The sequence below is a fragment of the Mauremys mutica genome, chromosome 4 (genome assembly GCF_020497125.1).
Source record: "Mauremys mutica isolate MM-2020 ecotype Southern chromosome 4, ASM2049712v1, whole genome shotgun sequence".
NCBI classification, from domain to species: domain Eukaryota; kingdom Metazoa; phylum Chordata; order Testudines; family Geoemydidae; genus Mauremys; species Mauremys mutica.
In genome coordinates, this window is record NC_059075.1 from 111641998 (window position 1) to 111663841 (window position 21844).

Genomic DNA, 21844 nt, shown 5'->3' on the forward strand with positions numbered 1-21844 from the left:
TTTTCCATTTAGGAGGGGGTGGGAACCCAGAGAGAGACAAAGGATTCCCACCTTGTGCCAAAGATATAAAAGGAGGTGGAACAGAACAAAGGGGGCTGCCAGTCATGAAGAAATCCCCTAGTTACCACCCGAGCTGGAACTAACAAGGATTGTACCAGGGAAAGGATTCGGCCCAGACTAGGAAGAAGTCCAGTCTGTGAAAGAAACTTATTGGAACATCTCTGAGGGTGAGATTTCATCTGTAATCAGTTTCTTAATGTATTAGGTTTAGACTTGCATGTTTTGTTTTATTTTGCTTGGTAAATTACTTGAAACCACTTAAATCCTACTTTTTATACTTAATAAACTCACTTTGTTTATTAATTGACCCAAAGTAAGTGATTAATACCTGGGGGAGCGAACAGCTGTGCATCTCTCTCTATTGGTGTTATAGAGGGCGGACAATTTATGAGTTTACCCTGTATAAGCTTTATAGAGAGTAAAACTGATTTATTTGGGGTTTGGATCCCATTGGGAACTGGGTGTGTCTGGGTGCTGGAGACAGGAGTACTTGCTAAGCTGTTTTCAGTTAAGTCTGCAGCTTTGCGGGGGCGTGGTTCAGACCCTGGGTCTGTGTTGCACATTAGCGTATCTGGCTCATCAAGAGAAGGTTCTGAAGTCCCAAGCTGGCAGGGAAAATGGGCTCAGAGGTAGTATCAGCACATCAGGTGACAGTCCCAAGGGGGTCTCTGTGACCGAACCCGTCACAATCACCTTTACAGAGTTAACAGTGCCATGATTGGGATTACAGGATGACAGCCATTGACAGCCACAGCTACCGACAAGGATGGCACATGGTTACTATTTCAGTATTTAGCCACGTGGCATGGGAGCCCGGACATGTTTAGAATCAACTATGTCCCTAACTGGTGACAAGCTCTTCTAAAAATGATAGCGTAGCTAGAACCTTCATGGGCTAGGAGGTCTTCTCCGTCTATCATTTCTATATTTCTCTGGTTTCCATTTCTCTGAGGGTTCAGAGAAGCAGAGATTCTTTGCTGCTTCTACAGAACCAGACTAACACGGCTACCCCTCTGATACCTGAGGGTTCAGTTTTTTGAAGCCTGAGTATCTCTGGCTATTATTAAGGCTTTGAGTAGCTCTCTCCCTCTTTTCCACAGTTGAGATCATTTACTAAAAAGACAGATCAAATACTGAGCCTGTTCAAAGGCAAATTAAATGATAGTTCATTTCCTGAAGCAGTAGGAGCCTCTCTCTCTGCTGCTGTAGCAACAGCAACCTGTTATGTACAGCAAACTCAGTACTGAGCTGCCTCTAAAATAATCCTCATTAGAACCAAAATTAACACCCCATTGCTAGAAATAAAAGTCCCTTCCATCCCTCCCTCCCCCTCTCTTTTGCAGCAAACTTCAATGGCTCCACAAAACCATTTACTCAGCTGTTTGTAAAGCAGCCTGCAAACATCACAGGGAAGCATCAGCATGTGAATAAACAAGGAGAAGGCATGGGCTGTTTAAAGGCAATTACAGGCTGGCTGAGTGCCAATGTTAGGAGGGTGGGGAAACAAACAGCACGCTCAAACAAGCTGTAACTCAAGGTCCTCTGAAAGATGCCATACTCCCTCTCTGCCCCCATCCGTATTCCACTATCCCTACAGGAGCCAGTGAATGCTCTGTCACCAAGGAACTGTCAACACACAACTTTGTGCTGCTTTAACTATACCGGTACAGTTAAGGCGGTGCCACGCCTCGCAGAGCGGATGCAGTTTTAAGAAGTATACTTTGGTGCAAAGTAGACTCTGAATTCATCTCAGCGAATCACTGTCCTTATTGAGAATTAACACACCACTGATCTGTATAATGACAGGTTTCAGAGTAGCAGCCGTGTTAGTCTGTATCCGCAAAAAAAAAAAAAAACAGGAGTACTTGTGGCACCTTAAAGACTAACAAATTTATTTAAGCATGAGCTTTCGTGAGCTTAAATAAATTTGTTAGTCTTTAAGGTGCCACAAGTACTCCTGTTTTGTTTTTGTTTTTTTCCCCACTGATCTGTAGTTGAGAAAAGAGATCCACTGCATTCCAGTGCAGTCTGTTAGCACTCTGCTTATGGCTGGGAAATCCTGGACTGGATTTCTGCAGCTAGCCGACATGCTCCATCCTTCCATCTCTCTGGTTACCCCAGAACAGGGCCGGCTCCAGACCCCAGCACGCCAAGCGCGCGCTTGGGGCGGCATTTTGCCGGCAGGCGGCTCCGGTGGACCTTCCGCAGTCATGCCTGCGGGAGGTCCACCGGAGCCACGGGACAGGTGGACCTGCCGCAGGCATGACTGCGGAGGGTCCGCTCGTCCCGCAGCTCCGGTGGATCTCCCGCAGACGTGCCTGCGGAGGGTCCGCTGCTGCCGCGGCTCCGGTGGACCTCTGCTCCACCAGAGCCGTGGCAGCAGTGGACCCTCCGCAGGCAAGTCTGCAAGAGGTCCCCCGGAGCCGCGGGACTGGCGTGCTTGGGGCGGCGAAATTCCTAGAGCCGCCCCTGCCCCAGAAGGAAGGAGGCAGGGGCGGCTCTAGGAATTTCGCCGCCCCAAGAACGGCGGCACGCCGCAGGGAGCGCTCTGGCGGTCGCTGGTCCCGCGGCTCCGGTGGACCTCTTGCAGGCGTGCCTGCAGGAGGTCCACCGGAGCCCCGGGACCAGCGGACCCTCCGCAGGCGTGCCTGCAGGGAGGTCCACCGGAGCCCCGGGACCAGCGGACCCTCCGCAGGCGTGCCTGCAGGGAGGTCCACCGGAGCCCCGGGACCAGCGGACCCTCCGCAGGCGTGCCTGCAGGGAGGTCCACCGGAGCCCCGGGACCAGCGGACCCTCCGCAGGCGTGCCTGCAGGGAGGTCCACCGGAGCCGCCTGCCACCCTCCCAGCGACAGGCAGAGCGCCCCCCACGGCATGCCACCCCAAGCGCGCGCTTGGCGCGCTGGGGTCTGGAGCCGGCCCAGGAAGGAGGTAGCTTCATCATAGATGAAGTATAAAAGCAGTTTTGGGTTCACTCCCTCTATTTTCTCCCCATACAGTTTTAGACCATCTAGTCCAGTGGTTTTCAACCATTTTTCATTTGCAGACCCCTAAAACAAATTTCAAATGGAGGTGCAGATCCCTTTGAAAATCTTAGACAGTCTGTGGACCCGCATGGGTCCGTGGACCATGGGTTGAAAACCACTGATCTAGTCTGATCTCTTGCATAACACAGGCCAGATGATCTCACCTAGAAACCCTCTATTGAGCCCAATAACTGATTTGACTAAAGCATAATCTTCCAAGTCAAGACTGGATGCCTTTCTGAAGGCATGAAGAGATGGAGAATCCACCACATGCCTGGTAGTTTGTTCCAATGGTTCTGCTCTTGCAGATGGCTCTGCCTGATTCTTTAAGCTCATTAAATACTAGCAGAGTTCAAAGGGAACTCTGCCAATGTGACAACTGTCCAAGGTAACGCAGGCTCACTGTCCACTTCCCAGCATGTCCCCATGGCATCAGTGGGGCTGGGGGAACAACCAGAGCTGCAGTGTTTAAATTCGGCCTTTAAGATCTCAGCATTAAGAATGGGATCTTTCCAGTCCTCAGTTTTTGACAAAAATAGTGAGAATTTTCAGGAAAGCTACAGCCAAAGTGTTCAGACGTGACCAGTGATTTTTAGGCCCCTCCATTTTTGGGTGCCCAACATGGTGATAATCTGAAGGGGCCTATTTTTTAAAGAGGGCAGGAGCTCAGCACTTTCTGAAAGTCAGGCCCTTTTAAAACCTCTCAAATTGAGCAACTGAAAAATGAGGCTCATAAAACAAAAACAAAAAAAACAACCCCAAACCACTAGTCACTTCTGCAAAGGTAAATTTAAATCTAAAACTTCATGCTGGAAATAGCCATGACAACCTCACATAGGATCTAATCCTATTCCTGCTGAAATGAGTGGATGGGTGTGTTGCTACTGATTGCAATGGCAGCAGGATCAGAGCCATACTAGTGCAACTGAACCAACTCCTCACATCAGCCTCACACAAGTTACAAAACACCATCTGTCTAGAAGGCCCCTACAATTAACCTGGACTCTAATTATCTCAGCACAGACACAGAGAAGGAAAGAATCTGAACAGGGAGATACAAGGAACACAAGTACAGGCTGGCCCAAGCAGGGTAGGGGATGAAATACAACCTTGCTGTGATATTAATGGCCATGGGCTGTGTGCTGGCTCCCCTCCCCTTGACGACAGATATTTAACACTCTCAAGGCTTGTCTATGGGACAGTTTCACCCGTTATACAGGAATAATTATACCAGTATAGTTACACTGATAGAGTTACACTAGCGTAACTCCTGGTGCGGACAATCCCTCGGGAGTGGATGGTGAAGAGGGGCAGTGTTTGCTACACATCCCACGGCTTGCATCTGAGGCCCAGGCCCAGGGAGCACCGCACCCTTCTCCAGCCACTACAGCAGCAGGTTTCCTACAATACTGATAACCCAACCTCCTGGCTCACACAGCAGCCACAGGCTCAAGGGAAAGCAGCCTAATGGTTTCTCCTCCCCAAACACAGAGAAAGATCTTGTCTACGGTGTGGATTTGTCCTTATTTCAGCATCAGAGCAGCTACAGTAGACATGGGAAGCTGGTGGTTTGCACTGGTGCAGCTGGCTCAGTGGTTGGCACTGAGTTGGCTCAGTGGCAAGTCCCCGGCATAGACAAGGCCAAGGGTGGGAGACGACTCAAAGTGATGTGCCCCACTTAAGGAGGAGAAGTTCCTAAACTCCCTTGCATACCACTGTGTGGGCTTCCTGGGATTACAAGGTGACTGGTGTCAGTGGGGCTACAAACCCAAAATGCAGCTTAAGTCTAGAGGGCAGCTCTGCCTCTTATTGGGCTGCATTTCAATACACCTTTGAGTTCATCCCTTCCCACTCCAGTGCTTGATTTACTGCCACTGCAGAGGAATCTGCAAACACAAAGCCAAATGTTTTCCTGTAGTTATGCAGTTATTTAATTAAAAGACAGAGAACCAAACAGGGAGAAGAGAGTGGGAATCCAAACAGGGTCTTGGGTTTGTTTTTTTTAATAAAGACAACACTGCTCAGAGTGTTTGTGGCACCTCAACCCACTATGTGATCAGTTCTATCTAAAGCAGGGATCTCAAACTCACATCACCACAAGGGCCACATGTGGACAGGCCCCGTCCCTGCCCCACCTCTTCCCACCCCTTTCCCGCCCCCATTCCAACCCCTTCCCCAAAGTCCCTGCCCCAACTCTACCCCCTCCCTGCCCCTATTCCAACCCCTTCACCAAATCCCTGCCCCAGCCCTGCCTCTTTTCCACCTCCTCCCCTGAGCACGCTGTGTCCCTGCTCCCCCTGCACCCCGGAAAGTCCTAAGCACCGCCAAACAGCTGTTTGGTGGTGGGAAAGCACTGGGAGTCAGGCGGAGGAGCAAGGACCCAGCATGCTGGAGGGGAGCTTGGCAGGCCACAGAAAATAACTCCAGGGGGAATGGGGGGGGGGCAGGAGAGCATGGCGGGCCACATGTGGCCCACAGGCCGCATGTTTGAGACCCCTGATCTAAAGCACCTCCTGCTCAGAGGTGGCACTTAGTTTGTGCTTGTGTCCTAAGAGCCCCAGACGCTGCTCTGCGACTGCATGCACAGCTCCCCAGGACATCCAGGGGAGTTCAGGGTGCAGCCCTCAAGAAAGAAAGTGAACAATTAAAAAGCAAGGCGCAGTTGTCAGGGGAGATGGATGTTAATTCTTCCCTTACAGATTCCACGGAGGCCAATGCAAGATACCAAGAGTGATTCACAACCCATGACTCACTCCCACTGCTCCTGGCACCTCAACTATGCTGCTGGCCGGACAGCATGTCCAAAATGCTTGGTTCTACGCAGCATGGAGATTCTGCTGAAGTCTTTCTTCCACTGTATTTCTTCCGCTCTTGTGTTACCTTCATTGGAGACCAAAGCACCTTTGAAACACAGCTCTGCACACACCAAAGGCTACATCTGCTTTTAGAGTTTAGGGGTCACTAATCAGCCACTTTAAAAAAGAAAGATCCACAGCACACACATTTTAAAATGTCACCAGAAATTCCTGCCTCCAGTTCGTCCTGTCCCACTATTTTCACTGCATTCTATGTGGATGAAATGTGCTAAACTGACATAAGTAGTCTATTATCATTTGTATATGGTATCTGAGCTCACAGTGCCATTGTGCTTGGCACTGTGTGTACGCAGAGCAAGAGACGGTCCCTGCCCTGGAGAGCTTTTGATACGAATAGACAAGACAGACAAAGGAAGTGTTGTTATCCTCATTTTCCAGACAGGGAACTGAAGCACAGAGTGATTAAGTGATTCACCCAAGGTGACACAAGAAGTCTGTGGCAGAGACAGAAATTGAACCCAGAGCTAGGACCATGCTTTGTTGGCAATAAACCTGGGTTGTATGCCTTCGTACCTTAATGGATCTTGTGGTCATTGATCAGTTCGCTCGAGGTCTGCTGTGACAGTTGTCTCACAGAGCTGGGACAGCACACAGAGAGGAGACACACACACACACACACACACACAGCCAAACATCTAACCACATCCTCTTCAGCAGGTTTATACGTTGTACATTGAAGGGGATTTAGTACAGCGATAGTGCTTTGGTAACTGAGGAGCAAAGAGGCCCAGGAAACTGTTCTGATTGCATCTCACAGCAGCTTAAGTCCTTACATTTACTCCACAGCTTACAGATTCCCACTTTTATTAAAAACCTTTAACAGCAGCTAATTATTTTCAGAGAAGATGCTGATCAGTCTGTTAATGGCTCTGAAATTCTGCCAGGGAGAACGCTCCTCATCTCACACATAAGGACCCCCACTCCTCCCAGCTTTCTATGGCTCAGTATCATTCACTGCAGCCCAAACCGGGCTTCAGATACAGACAAGGAACGTGGCACTGTGATGTGGCAGAGCTCTGTAACACAGTTGGCTGACATAAGCCACATTCACCTTGCTCATTTGTCAGATTCAGATTTCAAATACATTAGCAACAAAGTCTCTCAAAGTTCTTCTCTTCTTCCCTGCCCACTCTGCTCCCCCACTCACCTGGGTGGGTGGGTGGGTGGCTGGGTGTATGCGCGCGCACGCGCTGCAGTTGAAATTTCAACTGCATACACTGGCACCTTTTCTGAGAACACGAGTCTTTCACGCTGCATGCTAGGAGCAGCGTCAGTGCACAAACGGACACACACAGGCTAACATCTCTTCCAATGCCCTTCCTCCCTTCAATACACGCTCTGTACGCTCAGGCTTATACAGTTTATCTGCCCCCTGAGAGGACATGAGAAAAGTGCACTGAATATCATATGCATCGGGGGGCAGGGAGCAGACTTTGCACCTTTAATATTAGGCTCCAGCACCAGATTATCCTCCCCCTCAGCATCTAATGCCAAGAAACTACTTTGTTCACAGCTTTCAGCTCTATTTGTTCCTACAGATCAGATACTGTTGCCAAGACCAACCCACAAGTCTGGCTGACACTCCCTCTGGTCCTGTACTTACTGTATTTCTCATTCCTTTTTCCCCAGTGGCCTAGGTGCAACACACAACTGACAGTAGCACGAGTGGGTGACTCAACTCTACTGGGCAAAAGGGGCAACTTTGTTATTAGACTCCATAGTACGTACTATCCTATGCCAGAATTGCCCTGCCAGATCAGATTGATGGCCCATCCTGTCCAGTATCCTGTCTCCAATGCTGGACAGCGTAGGTGCTGACTTTTTACTTTTCCGGGGATGCTCCACCCCAGTCTTACCCCAAGGTCCTGGCCCCGCCCCTTCCCACCCCTGCTCACGCACTATTTTTTTCCCCCATGGGTGCCCCAGAGCACCCCCGGAGTTGGAGCCTATGCTGGATGGTACCAGCTGTATCTGAGGAAGATGCAAGAATGGAATAACCTTAACTCGTGTGGGTAGCGGTTGGCATGAGCCCTGAAGCAGAAGATGACAGCTACATTTTATTATATGCCTCGGAGACTCAAAAAGTACTTTCAGTCACCCACAGGGATTATTTCACCAATCGCTGAAATGTAGCCATTGCTAGAGTAGAACAGAGCAGCAACATCACAACAGTTTACAGAAAGAGAAGAATCCCATCACCTAGACCTGCAAGGGGAATTTAAGGTGGAAACGAGGATGGAGCTAATCAAGTTGCAATGTGGCTTTGACACCAAAGTGAAGGCCTTGATTCTTGCATAAAGTACCACAGGGTCTTTAATAAACATAGTCCTGCTGCCTTTCCTTTGCTGTGCAGTAGTTTATTACACAGTAGCCGGGGCACAGGGTTAACATGACTGACTGAAGTAGCTTTCTCTGCATGTCAAGCTGCTGAGATCATGAACAGAACAATCCAACATGCTGGTATGAGCAGGTTACTGGCACAGGCTTAGGCACCAGGATGGAGCAGGAAATGAGAACATACGGTCACTTACACGCATAACAGAGCTCTGACACTTCTAAACAGGGGCTGGGTGCAAATTCCCTTAGGTCTTCATTCCATATGAAGCTAAGACTCTACCTGCACTTCTGCCAAGGAACCTCATTCTCAATCTGCAGTTCCCCATCCCCTCCAGGCCTCGTCCCACCCAGTATGTGAGTGAACCCCAACTCAGGGCACCATGATGGGTGGAAGCGTTTCCCCAAATAGAGAAGTTTGCAAACCCCCACCCAGGATGGCTACGTACACACAGTCACCAGGCTCCCAAAAGGGCCCATATGGGGGAGGAAGGGACACCATGGCCATGTTGCAAAGTAGGATTTGCTTCATTTATTAGGTTTGGCTGCAGTCAGAAGGTGCAGCAGGGAAAGGAACACATGGGGTGTAAGAAATTAAGAAGTATAGGTGGGTCGCAACAGCTGAGAGGACATAGGGGGGAAAAGGGGAATGTGAGAGATGCAGGGAGATCTAACCTCAACCCTCAGGCTCCTGAAGTTTTGAAACTGTCAAGACTAACAATTTCTTGGTCTTGGTGGGAGCCCACTGGGACTGCTATGGTAGGGAGGGGCCTGACATATTGGTGGAGCCATCCTGCTTCATTCTGGCTGACACCAGTCCTCTAACCTAAACTTGTTTGGGACACACAGCCCAGATGCAGCAGCAGCCCCTGGAGGTAACTGGCCATTGAGACTAGAAGTAGGTAGACAGCAGAAGGCTCTTGAACTGGGAGTTTCTGAGGGTGAGATAGGAGGAGAAAAAACGGAGAGAGAATGGCAGGAATGCCGACAGGGGCTTGCAGGGCATGGAGCAAGAAAGGAAATATGTAAATGCAGCTTTTTTTCCTTTCTGATCCCACTCTTTCTTCAGCTTGTGTGTGCTACCTATGGGAAGTGCCGCACTGTATTACATGCGCTGGACTCTACCTGCTATAAACTAACATGCCATAGGGGTGAAAGAGCAGTGGGGACAGCACCACAGCTGGAAGCCAGGTGAGGAAGCTACAATGAGATGCATGGAGAGATCTGACAGGACAGTTTGCGTCCCACTAATATTGGTAAAAGAGCAGTGGGGCGCACGGAGGGTGGAGATATCCAGCCAGCTGTTTTTCTTCCCAAAAAACTCTCGCTGAGGGGAGTTTTAAAGTAACACTCACATTTAATATAACACATGCATATTTAGCCAGAGGCAGAAGGAAGTAGCTCACTGCATCAAGTGGAGGAGAATTCAGGGAAGAAAGGGCCAAAATTTTCAGAACTAATTAGAGATTTTTAGGTACCCTGATTTTTGGCCACCTAGCTTGGAACCACATAAAGGGGATGAGTTTTCTGAGGGCGAGCAAATACGTAGTTGCAGACTGTGTAACGTTCTCACAGAGTGAGCAGCTACAGCAATTGAGCTACAATTATTATTAGCTTTGTATAATCCAATCTGCATCTTGAAAGCCCCACAAGAGGACCATATTAGCCCGGCATCAGCCACCCAAGTCAGAAATACTGTTTTCCTCTACAAAGAAAGGTGGCAGCTTCTCTCCATCCCCTCCTAAAGAATCTCTTGTTTAAGCCTAGGGAGGCCACACTGGAAATGTTCCTTGTGGAGCCAGGATTCAGACAGTAAGCACTTTATTATGCTTCAGGAGAGGCGACGTTAAGTGTGTCGGCATAGCACAAGGCTGAGTGGGAGCATGCCTGCACTCAGGCAGGGTCTGTAAATCATTTCCAGCCTGAGGAGATGGGGCCGGGTGGGGAAGAAATAAACTCAGAGAAACAGCCCAGGCTGCATCTAGGCAAGGGGGAGAGAGAGAGAGAGACAGTCTGTGCTAGCAAAGGTCATCACCACAGTTACTGTATTTGATCAGCAAGAGCAGACAGTGCTGTGCAGGGAGATCTGGGCCTGCCAAAGGTGAGACACCCACAGTCTCACACTGCACTTTGATTACAAAAACCACTGGTTTCATGAGAGCAATACAATATCACCCTCCCCCGGCCACCGCACTGCAAGGATGCATGTGACCATGAGTGCTGTTGCCACACATTTTACAGGATAATGTCATCTCAGAGATGTGCTCTGAGCACAACTCTAGAAGCCAGGAACTCGGTTGTTCTCATCTTAGCTGCAACGCTGACTTTGCAGCAGCAGCTTTAGGCAAGTTACTTAATTTGTCTGCCTGAGTTTCCTTACCCAGAAAATTGCAACAATACTTACCTACCTTGCAGGCACGTCAGCAGGCTTAAGTGTTTTGAAGATGGCAAGTGCCATACAAATGCTCAGTACAGGATGCCCACAAAGTGGTTCCTTTAACCCTAACAGCCCCCAGAGCAGGGTGCAATCTGGCCAATTTTGCTATTCGTTCATGCTAATCAGTGCTCTGTTCCCTCTATACTGGCTGCACAGAGATGAAACCATTAGAACAAATATTTCTGAAACACACCTGGCCTCTGAGGAAGCTCAACACCAAGGGGAAGGGAGACTTTGCTGCTCACCCACTCTGGCAAAGAGGGCGTGGGGTAGGAATTGAGAGCATGAGGGGTGCAGCTGAACTGAGCAGAGCAGGAATGAGTGAATGCAGAATGGCAAGAAGAAATCAAAGGAGGAGCCTAGTAACTTATCTCAAAACTACAGCAGGGCTGCAAGGCCTTTGTACCAAGCTGTGGGAGTGGAAAGTCTTGTGGTGACTCTGGGAGACTGAACTAAATAGGCTCTTTTGGACTTCTCTATTGCCTTTCAAGACACCAAACACAGGGAGACATGGACTAATTGATCTGGCACGGTAAAGCAGCCAGCTAGAACACACTCAGAAGCTGTTTTGCAAGCTTCTGCAAATGATACACAACAATTTCAGGTCAGGCAGTGAAGAATATTGAAACTATGGAGGGAAAAGGCCATGGTATGAGGGGGGCTTTGTGGGTCAGAAGCTACAGATCTCAAAAAACAACTTAGCTCTTCTGGTCACAGCGTGGTAGTCTGTTACCACAGGGAGCTGCTGAGCTCAGTAGCCTTCACTTCTCTAACAGAAAAGAACAATTCTCTTTACTGCTGGAGGCACTGGGTTTGTTAATCATGTTGATTTACAATAGTGCCTAAAAGTGCCACCCAAGAATGCAGACCCATTGGGTTAGCAACGTAAAAACACAGTAGTAGATGTGACATTTGACAGCCTATGTTATACAAAGAGGTCAGCATAGATTAAAGTAAAAAAGGCACCACTGTGATCAAAGTCTATGAAATCTTATCCAGTTTGTTAGATCAAATAGAGTTGCAGATCAGTCACAGCATACAAAGGCTGCACCCAATTTGCCCTGAACTCCACTTTCCCTAGCCTATGGCAAGAGGCACGTTAACAGGAGCATTATGATAACCCACAGGCCTAAAGGCAAACTATGTGCTAGATGCTATAAGGGGTTGTCTTCCTACCTTCACTGCAAACTAATACCCTGAGGCGGAGGTTTTAACTCAGAAAGGGCTTTTCTGAGTCTCCTCCATTGGCAGCAACCATTTTTAGAGACTGCCAAAGTCCAGGGGCAGGGATGGGGCAGACCTTTCTGCTCGGTCTTCATGTTGATTTAAACAATTGAGAGCACCTTTGGTCTGCATGTTAACTAGATTATATCTGTCACACTAGAAGCTTCCCTCAGAACCTAAGCCACTGTTAAAACATCATTGACTGTAGAAGCCAGTTTTCTGACACTGGGATCCCAATTGTTATCTTGTATAGCATAACTTTAGCAAAATGGCTGCCACTATGCATCACCTCTGTAACCTTTAATTAAACCCTTGATCCGTGGGAAGGGCTGATCTTTAGCATCTTGTGAAACCCCAGAGCAAGGGGGGGGGGGGAGAGGAGGAGAGAAGAGGACAGAAATAAGTTACAGCGTTTTTAATGGGGCATCCAGAGGTTTCTCAGTTAACTATACTCCTCCCCAATCCCAACAAGCTGCTGCAATGGGATGGATTCATTATCAAGGGCTTCTATGATCAAGACATCCTGACTGCTGTCTATCTTTTCCACCAGATGCCATGAAGCAAAGCCTGCTGGGGAATGCTCTGCATGTCAAGCAACAGGATGGTGCTAAAGTGACACACAGCCAGCACAGCTCCTGCCAGTTTCAAAATGGGAGACAGGGAGAACACATAAGCAGCATGTGGAGCATAACAATTGATTGGATTCCCTGGTAAATATCCCCCCCTTCCCCGGATTTCACCAGGATTTCAACCTGAAGGCCAAATCTTATTTATACAGAAGGGGAGCCTTAAACAAACCAGAAGTGAAGAGAGAGAAGCTCTATGCAACCAAGTCAAGAGACTACACCGAACCCCTGTAGCAAGAGAACCCAAAAGGATTTGCTAGCGATAGAGGAAGTCATGTTAAAACAAACAAACAAACAACGAAGAGAGGCAACCACAACATAGCAACTCGCCTCTCAATAGGGAGGAAAATGGTCTGGTGGTTAAAGCCCTAGAGCCGGCCACAGGAGATCACCGACGTGCGCCCTGGGGCTCTGGAGAAATTAAGAGGGAAAAGCCCGGATTTCTCATGAGGCAGCTCCGAGGCTGCATGGAAATGCGCGGCCTCCAAGGGACCAGCGGGGCACTGCCCCAGCAGGGCGCCGGGAACGCTCTCGAGTCACTGCCTGAGCCAGCCCCTTGGTTCACGACGTGGTTAAAGGGGCGGGAAAACCCACAAACTTGTAATTTCTGCACCTCGCCGAGTTTGTTCCAGTTGGAAGCGCCAGTGCAAAGTGCCGTGCAGCAGGGAGAGCTCGGCTCTTCCCAAACAGCCTTTTCCAGCGCGGGAGGCGAGAGCCCCCCTGCGAGGCGAGGGGCCGGGGAAGAGTTCGGCCGCCCCCGTGTAAACAAAACGCGCCCTGGGTGGCAAGGAAACGCACCCGGGAAGGTGCTGTACCACGGCCCCCTCCCTTGGGGAAATCCCCGGAGAGCCTTTCACGTGCCTATCTCGGACTAAGCCCAACAAACCCGGGCTCCGATCCTCCCCTGCTAGCCCTGGAAAGCGCGGGGGGGGGGGGGAAATAGGGCTTCCTTTGTTGCTGCTGCTGTTGTTTCAGGTGCGCTCCCCCCGCCAGCAGCTTCTTGCTTTGGCCATTGTGCGCTTCTCCCCTGCAGACAAAGGGGCTCAGGCGAGCCCCCCCTTTACCTTTTCCTGGCGAGCGGAGTCCCGACCCACGGGGACAGGAGAGCGAGTCCCACCTTCTCTCCGGCGCAGCCGCTGCGGCAGTGAAAACAGGCAGCGCGAGCCCTGCTTTGCAGCCGCTGCTGCAAACCCCTCCCAGTCCCCGCAGCTGCTCCAATGCTTAACTGTTTGAATAAACTCTGATCCTTCTCTCCCACAACCCAGAGACCTCTAGTGGGCAGCGGGACTAGAATTGCCTAGTGTGCTCTGGAGGCAGAGCAGGCCTGTATCAGGTTGAGAACTTCTCTCTCTCACCCACGGAATTTGAGCCAATAAAAGCGATAACCTCACCCACCTTGTCCCTCTAATAGCCTGGGACTCATATAGCTACAACAACACTGCACTCAGCAGGAGACAGTGAATCCCTAGTCAGAGAATAAGACACACCCCTCTTTCTGTTCTAATTTAAACTTTATAATTATTCAAAAGGCACAGGCAAACTGGTCATTGAAAGTTACCAGATACTTAAACCTCAAGAAAAGTCAGCTGTACAACAAAACATTTGTTCTGGGTTTTGTGTGTGTGTGTGGGTACATATGTGTACCCACACACACTTTTCTGCTACATTCCTAAGTGGCCAGTGCACTTTGAGGATCAGACTTAACCCTCCAAACAACTGGAGCAGGGAGGTGGCAGGAGAAGATAAAGAAGAGAGGGAGGAAAATGCTTAGCCTGTGATTTTTGACACACATTGATGGCAGTTGTGGGTGCCCATTGGGAGCCACCAGCATTCAGCACTTCAGAAAAGTTTCTGAACCCTGTAAGAACCTGATAACCTACACGGTCCCCTGTGCAACATACTCAACTGCAGAAACTCATATGTCATGAGTCAAGCCCCCAAAATTGAGGGGTGTTTTTGTTGTTTTTAAAGAGAGAGATTGTGGTTTTGGGTCTGTTCAATGATCACACACACACACACACACACACACAGTGGGCATGGCAAGAACAGCATTGCCAACTCAAAGTTTACAGAGTAACAATTTTTGCACACCCACTCACCCTACAGGAGCTCTCCCTGTGTGCCTGTAGGACTCCTCACTTCTACCCAAGTCCCAAGATTCCAGTTAATTCTGCACCCCACCTCTGCCTGTCCCCCTCACCCCAAGACTTATTCACCCCACCAACCCCCACATCAATGCTGGCTATCCCCATCCTTCAGTGTAGCTCTGCTTCTCCAAGGGATCTTCACCAACCCCCCACTGTAATTGCCCCCATTCTCTCCCTTCCCAGGCTAGTGGCTACCAACTTCCTGTATTTTATTGTGAGTCTCATGCTATTTGGTGCTTTTCTTAAAGCCCCAGGTCCTGGACTCATGGGATTCCATGAGAATCTCATCTTTCATTTAAAACAAAGGTAAGATTCTAGCCCTCTCAGTTACACACAAAAGATTGAAGGGGTTACTCAAGTACCCCCTACAGGCTAAAAATCAGAACAATCAAGCAAGCAAAACACAGTTTCATAATTTTTTAAAAGGCATGCATGATTTTTGGGGGGCCTAAGGCATGATTTTGGAATGCTTGGGGTTGCCAATACTGTACAGGCATTGCTTTCATACATACAAGTTACAGCACCGTCCCCCTTTGCGTCATATCAGCAAAATTAATAGGGTCTAGACAAAGGCTGTGCCCTTCTAGAGGTTCCAGCTGCAAGTATACTTGTTTAAAAGACACTTGCTAAGGAGGTTTCTACAGTGAAGCCTAGAAATCATGTCAGACTGGCAGATTGCCTTATCCTTCCATTATTTCCCATAAGCTTTTAGCCTAAATACCTCAGCGTTAGGACATGCCTCCATACAAGGAACTGGAACAAAGAGAGACCCTTGTCCAATCTTCTTTCCTTCCTTAGGATACCCTGGTAAGCGAGGGGCCTAGGTACACCACAGTGTGAAGTCTGATATTCTTTTATTTGCAAACTTCGGGGGGAGAGAAGAGGGAAATTCATTTGCAGCTATATCTATTGGATGGTCACCTCAGAACTGGATCTTCACCTCTGGGTCAGAATAGAGTTATCCCTCCTTCTAGCAAGGAGCAGAATAATAAAATTCATATGTGATAAATGAAGGGGTGGGGGTAGTTCCCTTTTATGGACACCCAGCCAGCCAGCTATAAAGTCCCTCTTGGTGGCTGCTTGCTTTACCTGTAAAGGGTTAAAAAGTCCCCCAGATAAAGAAAAGGGAGTGGGCACCTGAGCAAAAGAGCCAATGGGAAGGCTATTTAAAATGGGAAGAAAGCTTTTAAAATGGGAAGAAAGCTTTCCCCTTTGTCTCTCTGGGCTGAAGAGACAGGGGCAGCTGGAATGCTGGGCAAAGTTTGGACCAGGTATGAACATTCATTGTCCATACCTAGAAGGATTCATTGGGACAGGGAATGTTTAGACAGACGCGATTAGGTTTATTTCTTTTATTTTCTGTAAGGCTTGCGGACTCCTCTGTGCTAATCCCAGATGTTTTTGTATGCTTGTAACCTTTAAGATGAACTCCCAAGCAAGCTATTTTGGGTGCTTAATTTTTGGAATTGCTCTTTTAAAATCTAGCAGAAGCCTAAATTCCAGATGTATTTTCTTTCGTTTTGTTTTTAATACAATTTACCTTTAAGAACAGGATTGGATTTTAGGTGTCCTAATTGGTTTGTGCATGTTGCTAAATTAGCTGGTGGCAACAGCTAATTTCCTTTGTTTTCTTTCTCAGCTCTTCCTTGGGGTGTGGGTGTGTATAAAAGGGCTTGAGGGTACCCCACAGGAATTCCCAAGTGCGCCTTCCTGGGATCTGAAAGGGGTTTTGCATTTGGGTGGTGGCAGTATTTACCAAACCAAGGTCAGAGAGAAGCTGTAACCTTGGGAGTTTAATACAAGCCTGGAGTGGCCAGTATTAATTTTTAAAATCCTTGTGGCTCCCCCACCTTCAGCGCTTGAAGTACCAGAGTGGGGAATCAGCCTTGACAACATACTCAGTGAAGAATGTTGAACATACTCAGGTCAAGTGAGCTAGCTTATCAAGGCCTACCTAGATTTGTAAAATAATAAATCCAGTTAGTTTGCTTCATCACTATTCATTCTTCAACATAGTATCTCCATGGGATGATATTTATCTGGAGGACTAGCTTCCAGCCAGACACTAGACCAGCCCTTGGTGGGAGCCTTGCACAGTAGGGTCTTATTGGTCCACAGGAGAGAAAGAAGAGGGAGCCTTCTCCATCCACAGATCAAAGGGGTAGTAAAATGTAAGGAAGAAGTGATGACTAGGAAGGAAGAGGCAGATTTTAAGTGCATGCATGTGTCAAAGTAAGGGGGTGGACCACACACTGTAATGAGATTGTGGAGGGGTGCAGAGCTTGGGAGAGCCAGGTTCCTCCACCTCCTTTCCTGATTTAGGGAGAGTCCCCTTCCTGTCCAACCTATTTAAATCACTGTGTATGTAGCAGGAGGAAAAGAACCGTCCTCGACTTCTTTCAGATCAGTGCTAGATGGAAGGAGGAAAGAGAAGGAGGAGGAACAGGAGGGCAGGGAAAAGAGTGTGGAGATCAAGCAGACAGCACTGTGGGAGGAGGTTCGAGTCTGGAGCCAGAGCAGAAGTGATGAAATGAAGAAAGGGAAGAATGGGGGAAATAAAAAATGGCTACACTAGATCCAACTGGAAAAAGAGGAGCACACAGATATTTCAGTGCCTGGGTAAGGTCAGATACTGTCCTGTTTGAAGGTAACCATGATACTTGGACACAGCAGATTGAGCAGGTAGTGATAATACACCCTCTGTACATGCTTAGGACAAGACCAAGGGAGGAGTCAACCTAGTCTCACACCAGACTCCCCTCTGGCAGTAACCATGTGGTTCAGTCTCTACACTGGTGACTGAAGAGTTGTGCCTCGTTCTGGGACAATTGAACATTCTCACCTAGGTTTGGGGTAGACTTGCTCACAGCACATTAGTGTCATTAGCTGAGGGGGCAAGACCACCACAATGCCTCTTACAAGGCAGGCAGAGAGGCCTTGTATCAGGATGGCCCTTCTCCCCACTCCCCTGTGTAGGATTGTGAAAATGCCGGTTTTCTGCAAGGGCCTCCCTTTAGGGTGACCAGACAGCAAGTGTGAAAAATCAGGACAGGGGGTGGGGGGGGGGGGAAAATAGGAGCTTATATAAGAAAAAGACCCAAAAGTCAGGACTGTCCCTATAAAAATCAGGACATCTGGTCACCCTACCTCCCTTCCTCCAGATCCTAGTACTGGTTGTATTATGGGAACATCTGAAGGCCCCAATTGAGATTAGGGTCCCATTGTACAAGGCACTTCTCTAAGTAGACAAGAAAGAATTATCCCTATTTTATAGGGGAGGAACCAAGACAGAGATTAAGGCTCAGATCCTCAAAGGAGGGAGGTGCCTAAATACCTTTGAGGATCTGGGCCTAAATAACTCATTCAAGAGAGCACAATAAAGCCTGTATCCAGGGCCATCCCTGTGGAGGGTATGGGGCCCAGTGTGGAAGTGACAATCTGTCACATCTGGGACCACCTGCACTCGGCACCAGCCAATCACACTGGTGGGCTGCAGGGCCCCTCCAGAGCACAGAGCAGTTGCCCCAGTTTGCTGTACCCAAGGGAGAGCTCTGCCTGTCTCAGAATCAGGACTGAAACCAGCTCTCCTGTGGCTAAGGTACTAGACCAGGACACACTGCCATTTTTCTCTAAATCATACAGACCAGAGCTGGATTCTTTGTTACAATCTACTGCATAAATAGGAATCACAAGAGCCAGATAGTCTAATAAACCTGTATTTCATACATCAAAGATTATACAAATCACCCATCTGAATAAATATTCTTTAGCAGCAAACACACAAACCAAGTGCACTAAATGAAGCCTGTGGCACAGAAATCCCACCCCTCATTTCAAGGCTCAGCTGCAGTTGGAGAGGAGCTAGCAGGGGGCAGCTCTCTTTCTATGCACAGACTTTTTGTTGGTTTTCTTGGTCAGAAGTGGCTTCTCAATTCTGGGTGGGACACCTCCTTGTGGAATAGTCACATGGTTGAACAGTTTATGCAGTTCGTCATCACACTTAATGCCCAACAGGATGTGCCTTGGCATGATGCGGTGGTACCCCTTTGCTTGGGTCACGTAACCTGCTGCCTCCAGCACTTCGGCACTCAGGTACTGTAGCACAGAGGCCAGGTAGACTGCAGCACTGGGGCTTATTCTCACGGCATAGTGCCCCTTCTTCAGGTATCGGTGGATACGGCTCACGGGGAATTGCAAACCAGCCCTCTTTGACTGGGATCTTGAAGACCAGGGCTTTGCCTTCCTCTTGCCATGCCCAGACATTCTGTCAATAGGCTAGAAGAAAGAGTGAACTGTCACCCAGTGCTGCATTGGCACAGGAGACAGGAAACTTGGGAGCACGTGTTAAACTAGATAGAAGCCCCAGTAGGAACAAATCAACATTCCAACACTCTAAACATGGTGAAATGGTTAGCAGAGGACAATGTAGCAGCACAATTACTATTACTCTTCACCTTGGAAGCAGGCAGGATGTTGTAAACCATAGGACTTGTTAGTCACAACTCATAGCCTGTGCAATAAGTGAGAGCCTAGGTCAGTGGCACAGGAAGTTAAAGGGTAAGGGTCCTGGGCAGTAGCTTTCATTAGAGAAGTTCTGGTGTCCAAGTCTGGATGCCAGCTAGTGTCCAGTATGTGAAGGAACAGGTATTGCTCTTCTGGTCTGTGTCCTTTACAGGGGAAAACTAGTTTATCTGCCCCAACCCTACTTTTTCATAGCTTCTCTGAACACCTACTGCACCACTATCCTGTAGAGGAGCCCAGCTAGGTTGTGAAGTTCATACCTTGAAGGGGTTTGCTGGAGACAGTTTCCCACATGGCTGAACAAACAGACTATCAGTAGGGACAACAAAGCCACAGGGGTGGAAAAGTCTGCTCGGAAAGCTGAGGAGTTAAGCTCTTCCTGTAGATTTTCTCTGTTTTTCCTCCCTCCCCCACAAACCAAGAACCTACATTCCTCTCCATCCCATATCCATACTAGCTAGACACGCCATATTTAAGTCTCGTTCAGACACACACATAGCTCTTGGATAGTTGTAGACTGGGCCTTCCAGTGCTTTTTGCTGACCCATCTGTGAAAGGAGAGCTTTTCTATTACAGCAGATGGACTGAGAAGAGGTTCCCCTGCCCCTTTGGTCTTTCTTTTTCCAGTAGCTATTTTTGCCATGGGAAAGAGGCAGATACTTCAGGGGGTTCAGGTCCTGCACCCAGCAATGACCAAGGTGGAACCACACCAAGGCTTATTTGTGACACCTGGGGGTGCCACTCATTACACTGCTTTGAAGCAGAGCTCCAGACCTGTTTGGGGCTCTCACTTTGCCAGAGAGCGCGACATTAGGAGCTACTAATCAGCATAACACCGGTTGAGGGGGCACCATAAGACTGAATATTAAAAACCATGGTCTCACCCTACACCTTGGAATTTGAAAGCCCCCAGGGCCTTCTTGATATGACATCTGTTGTAGCAACATGGAGACCCCTAGTACATAGAGAACTAGTTATAGAATAAAGGTGGGAAACAATTGTGGGGGGGCAGGGACAGACTCTGTGAAGGCCTATATTAAGCCATGGAGCATGCCCACTATGAACCAAGGTGAAAATTTCAGATTTGTATAGATTTAGCAGCTCACTCTGAGCAATCATAAGAAGCACCCAGAATTACAGACTATTAGAAGCATTGCATGCATAGAGCTCACTGAGTCCAAAGAGAGTTAACGGAAGGTGAAAAAGGAAGGAAGGAAGGAAGGAGCCAGGCCACTTATTTAGGCACTCAACACAAGAGCATAAGTCTGAAATGCAGACTCAGTTCAAGGTAGCTGTTCCGTTAGCAAGAGCATGGTGCAATCTCTCCAGCCACCATACATACTCACCATTACATAGACTACACCTATACTGAGTCACTAGTGTCAAAGTGCAGTTCTATCTGACCCAGCAGACCCATGCTAAGAGCATAAACTCATGCTAGAGAGAGACAGCCATCTCCCAAGTCAGAGTTTACAGAAGGATGCTATGCCTGCCCCCTTTGGTAGCAAAAAAAATATTACAGCAGTAGCTTTTCCCCTTACAAAGCCTTTTCTTTATGGCTTTCCTGTTGCTTATTAAATCTCTCCCAACATCATACTACCCCAGGACAGAAATCCTCTCCTAGAGAGCACAATTCCTTCATGCAAAAGAACTAAAGAAAAGACAAGAATAAGTCAATATTTCACCTCTAAGGTTTTCATATCATTTCCTCACAGTAGCCTGTTGTCTGAGCCAACAAATGTTTCAAGGGGTAGCTTCCAGCTGGTCCTTTTTAACTTTCTCAGAGTAAATGCCTCATCAGTTCCACTTCCATAATACTTAGTCCTAAAGCCAACACCTGGATTACTGACTACCCATTCATCTCCCCTCCTCTCCCCCAACTCTAGGAGAGGTAAAGGGAGATGGTAAGTAGAGGAAAACATTAAAAAACCCAGACTGAGCTGGTCAGTTTGCTGATTGGGAAAGAAGAAGTTGCCAATGGTTTGCTGTCAAACTGTGAGATGTATCTAGTGGGGGTCTCACAAGGGTCTGTCCTGTGGTACTATTCAATATTTTTGCTAATGACTTGGATAAGGGGTTGGAGAGTACGCTTATAAAACATACAGATAGCACCAAGCTGGGAGGCATTGCAAGAACTTTGGAGGACAGGATTAGAATTCAAAATAACTGTGGCAAATTGGATAATTGGTCTGAAATCAACAAGATGAAATTCAATAGACAAGTGCAAAGTACTATACCTAGGAAGGATAAATCAAATGCACAAATAACAAATGGGGAATAACTGGCTGGGAGGTAGTACTGCCAAAAAGGATCTGGGGGTTCTAGTGGATCACAGATTGAATATGAGCCAACAATATGATGTCATGGGAATAAAAGGCTAATGGGAGTGTTGTATCTAAGACACAGCAGGTAATTGTCCTGCACTGCTCAGCACTGTTGAGGCCTCAGCTGCAGCATTGCATGAAGTTTTGGGGGGCCACACTTTGAGAAAGATGTGAATGTTTGAAGAGGGTCCAGCAGAGAGCAACCAAAATAATAAAAGGTTTAGAAACCTGGTCCTGACCTATTAGGTTAGAGAGTAGGCAAGGCTTTCTA

General features: G+C 48.2%; 2 protein-coding genes across 3 annotated transcripts in view; both read right to left on the reverse strand.

Moving 5' to 3' along the window:
- CD151 (CD151 molecule (Raph blood group)) overlaps positions 1 to 13764 on the reverse strand; it is a 63749-nt gene extending 49985 nt beyond the window's left edge. The window contains exon 1 of one of the 2 annotated variants that reach the window (XM_045013494.1): positions 13646 to 13764. The gene's annotated coding sequence lies outside the window, so the exon portion shown is untranslated. The remainder of the gene's footprint in view (positions 1 to 13645) is intronic. The other variant, XM_045013495.1, reaches the window with a different exon arrangement.
- Positions 13765 to 18446: 4682 nt separating this feature from the next.
- Positions 18447 to 21090, reverse strand: LOC123369674 (late histone H2A.1-like). Its single transcript, XM_045015539.1, has 2 exons — positions 20935 to 21090; positions 18447 to 19003 (listed from the first exon to the last, which is right to left on the reverse strand). The coding sequence occupies exons 1-2, from the start codon at positions 20947 to 20949 to the stop codon at positions 18590 to 18592; spliced, it is 429 nt and encodes a 142-aa protein (XP_044871474.1). The 5' UTR covers positions 20950 to 21090; the 3' UTR covers positions 18447 to 18589.
- Positions 21091 to 21844: the final 754 nt, after the last annotated feature.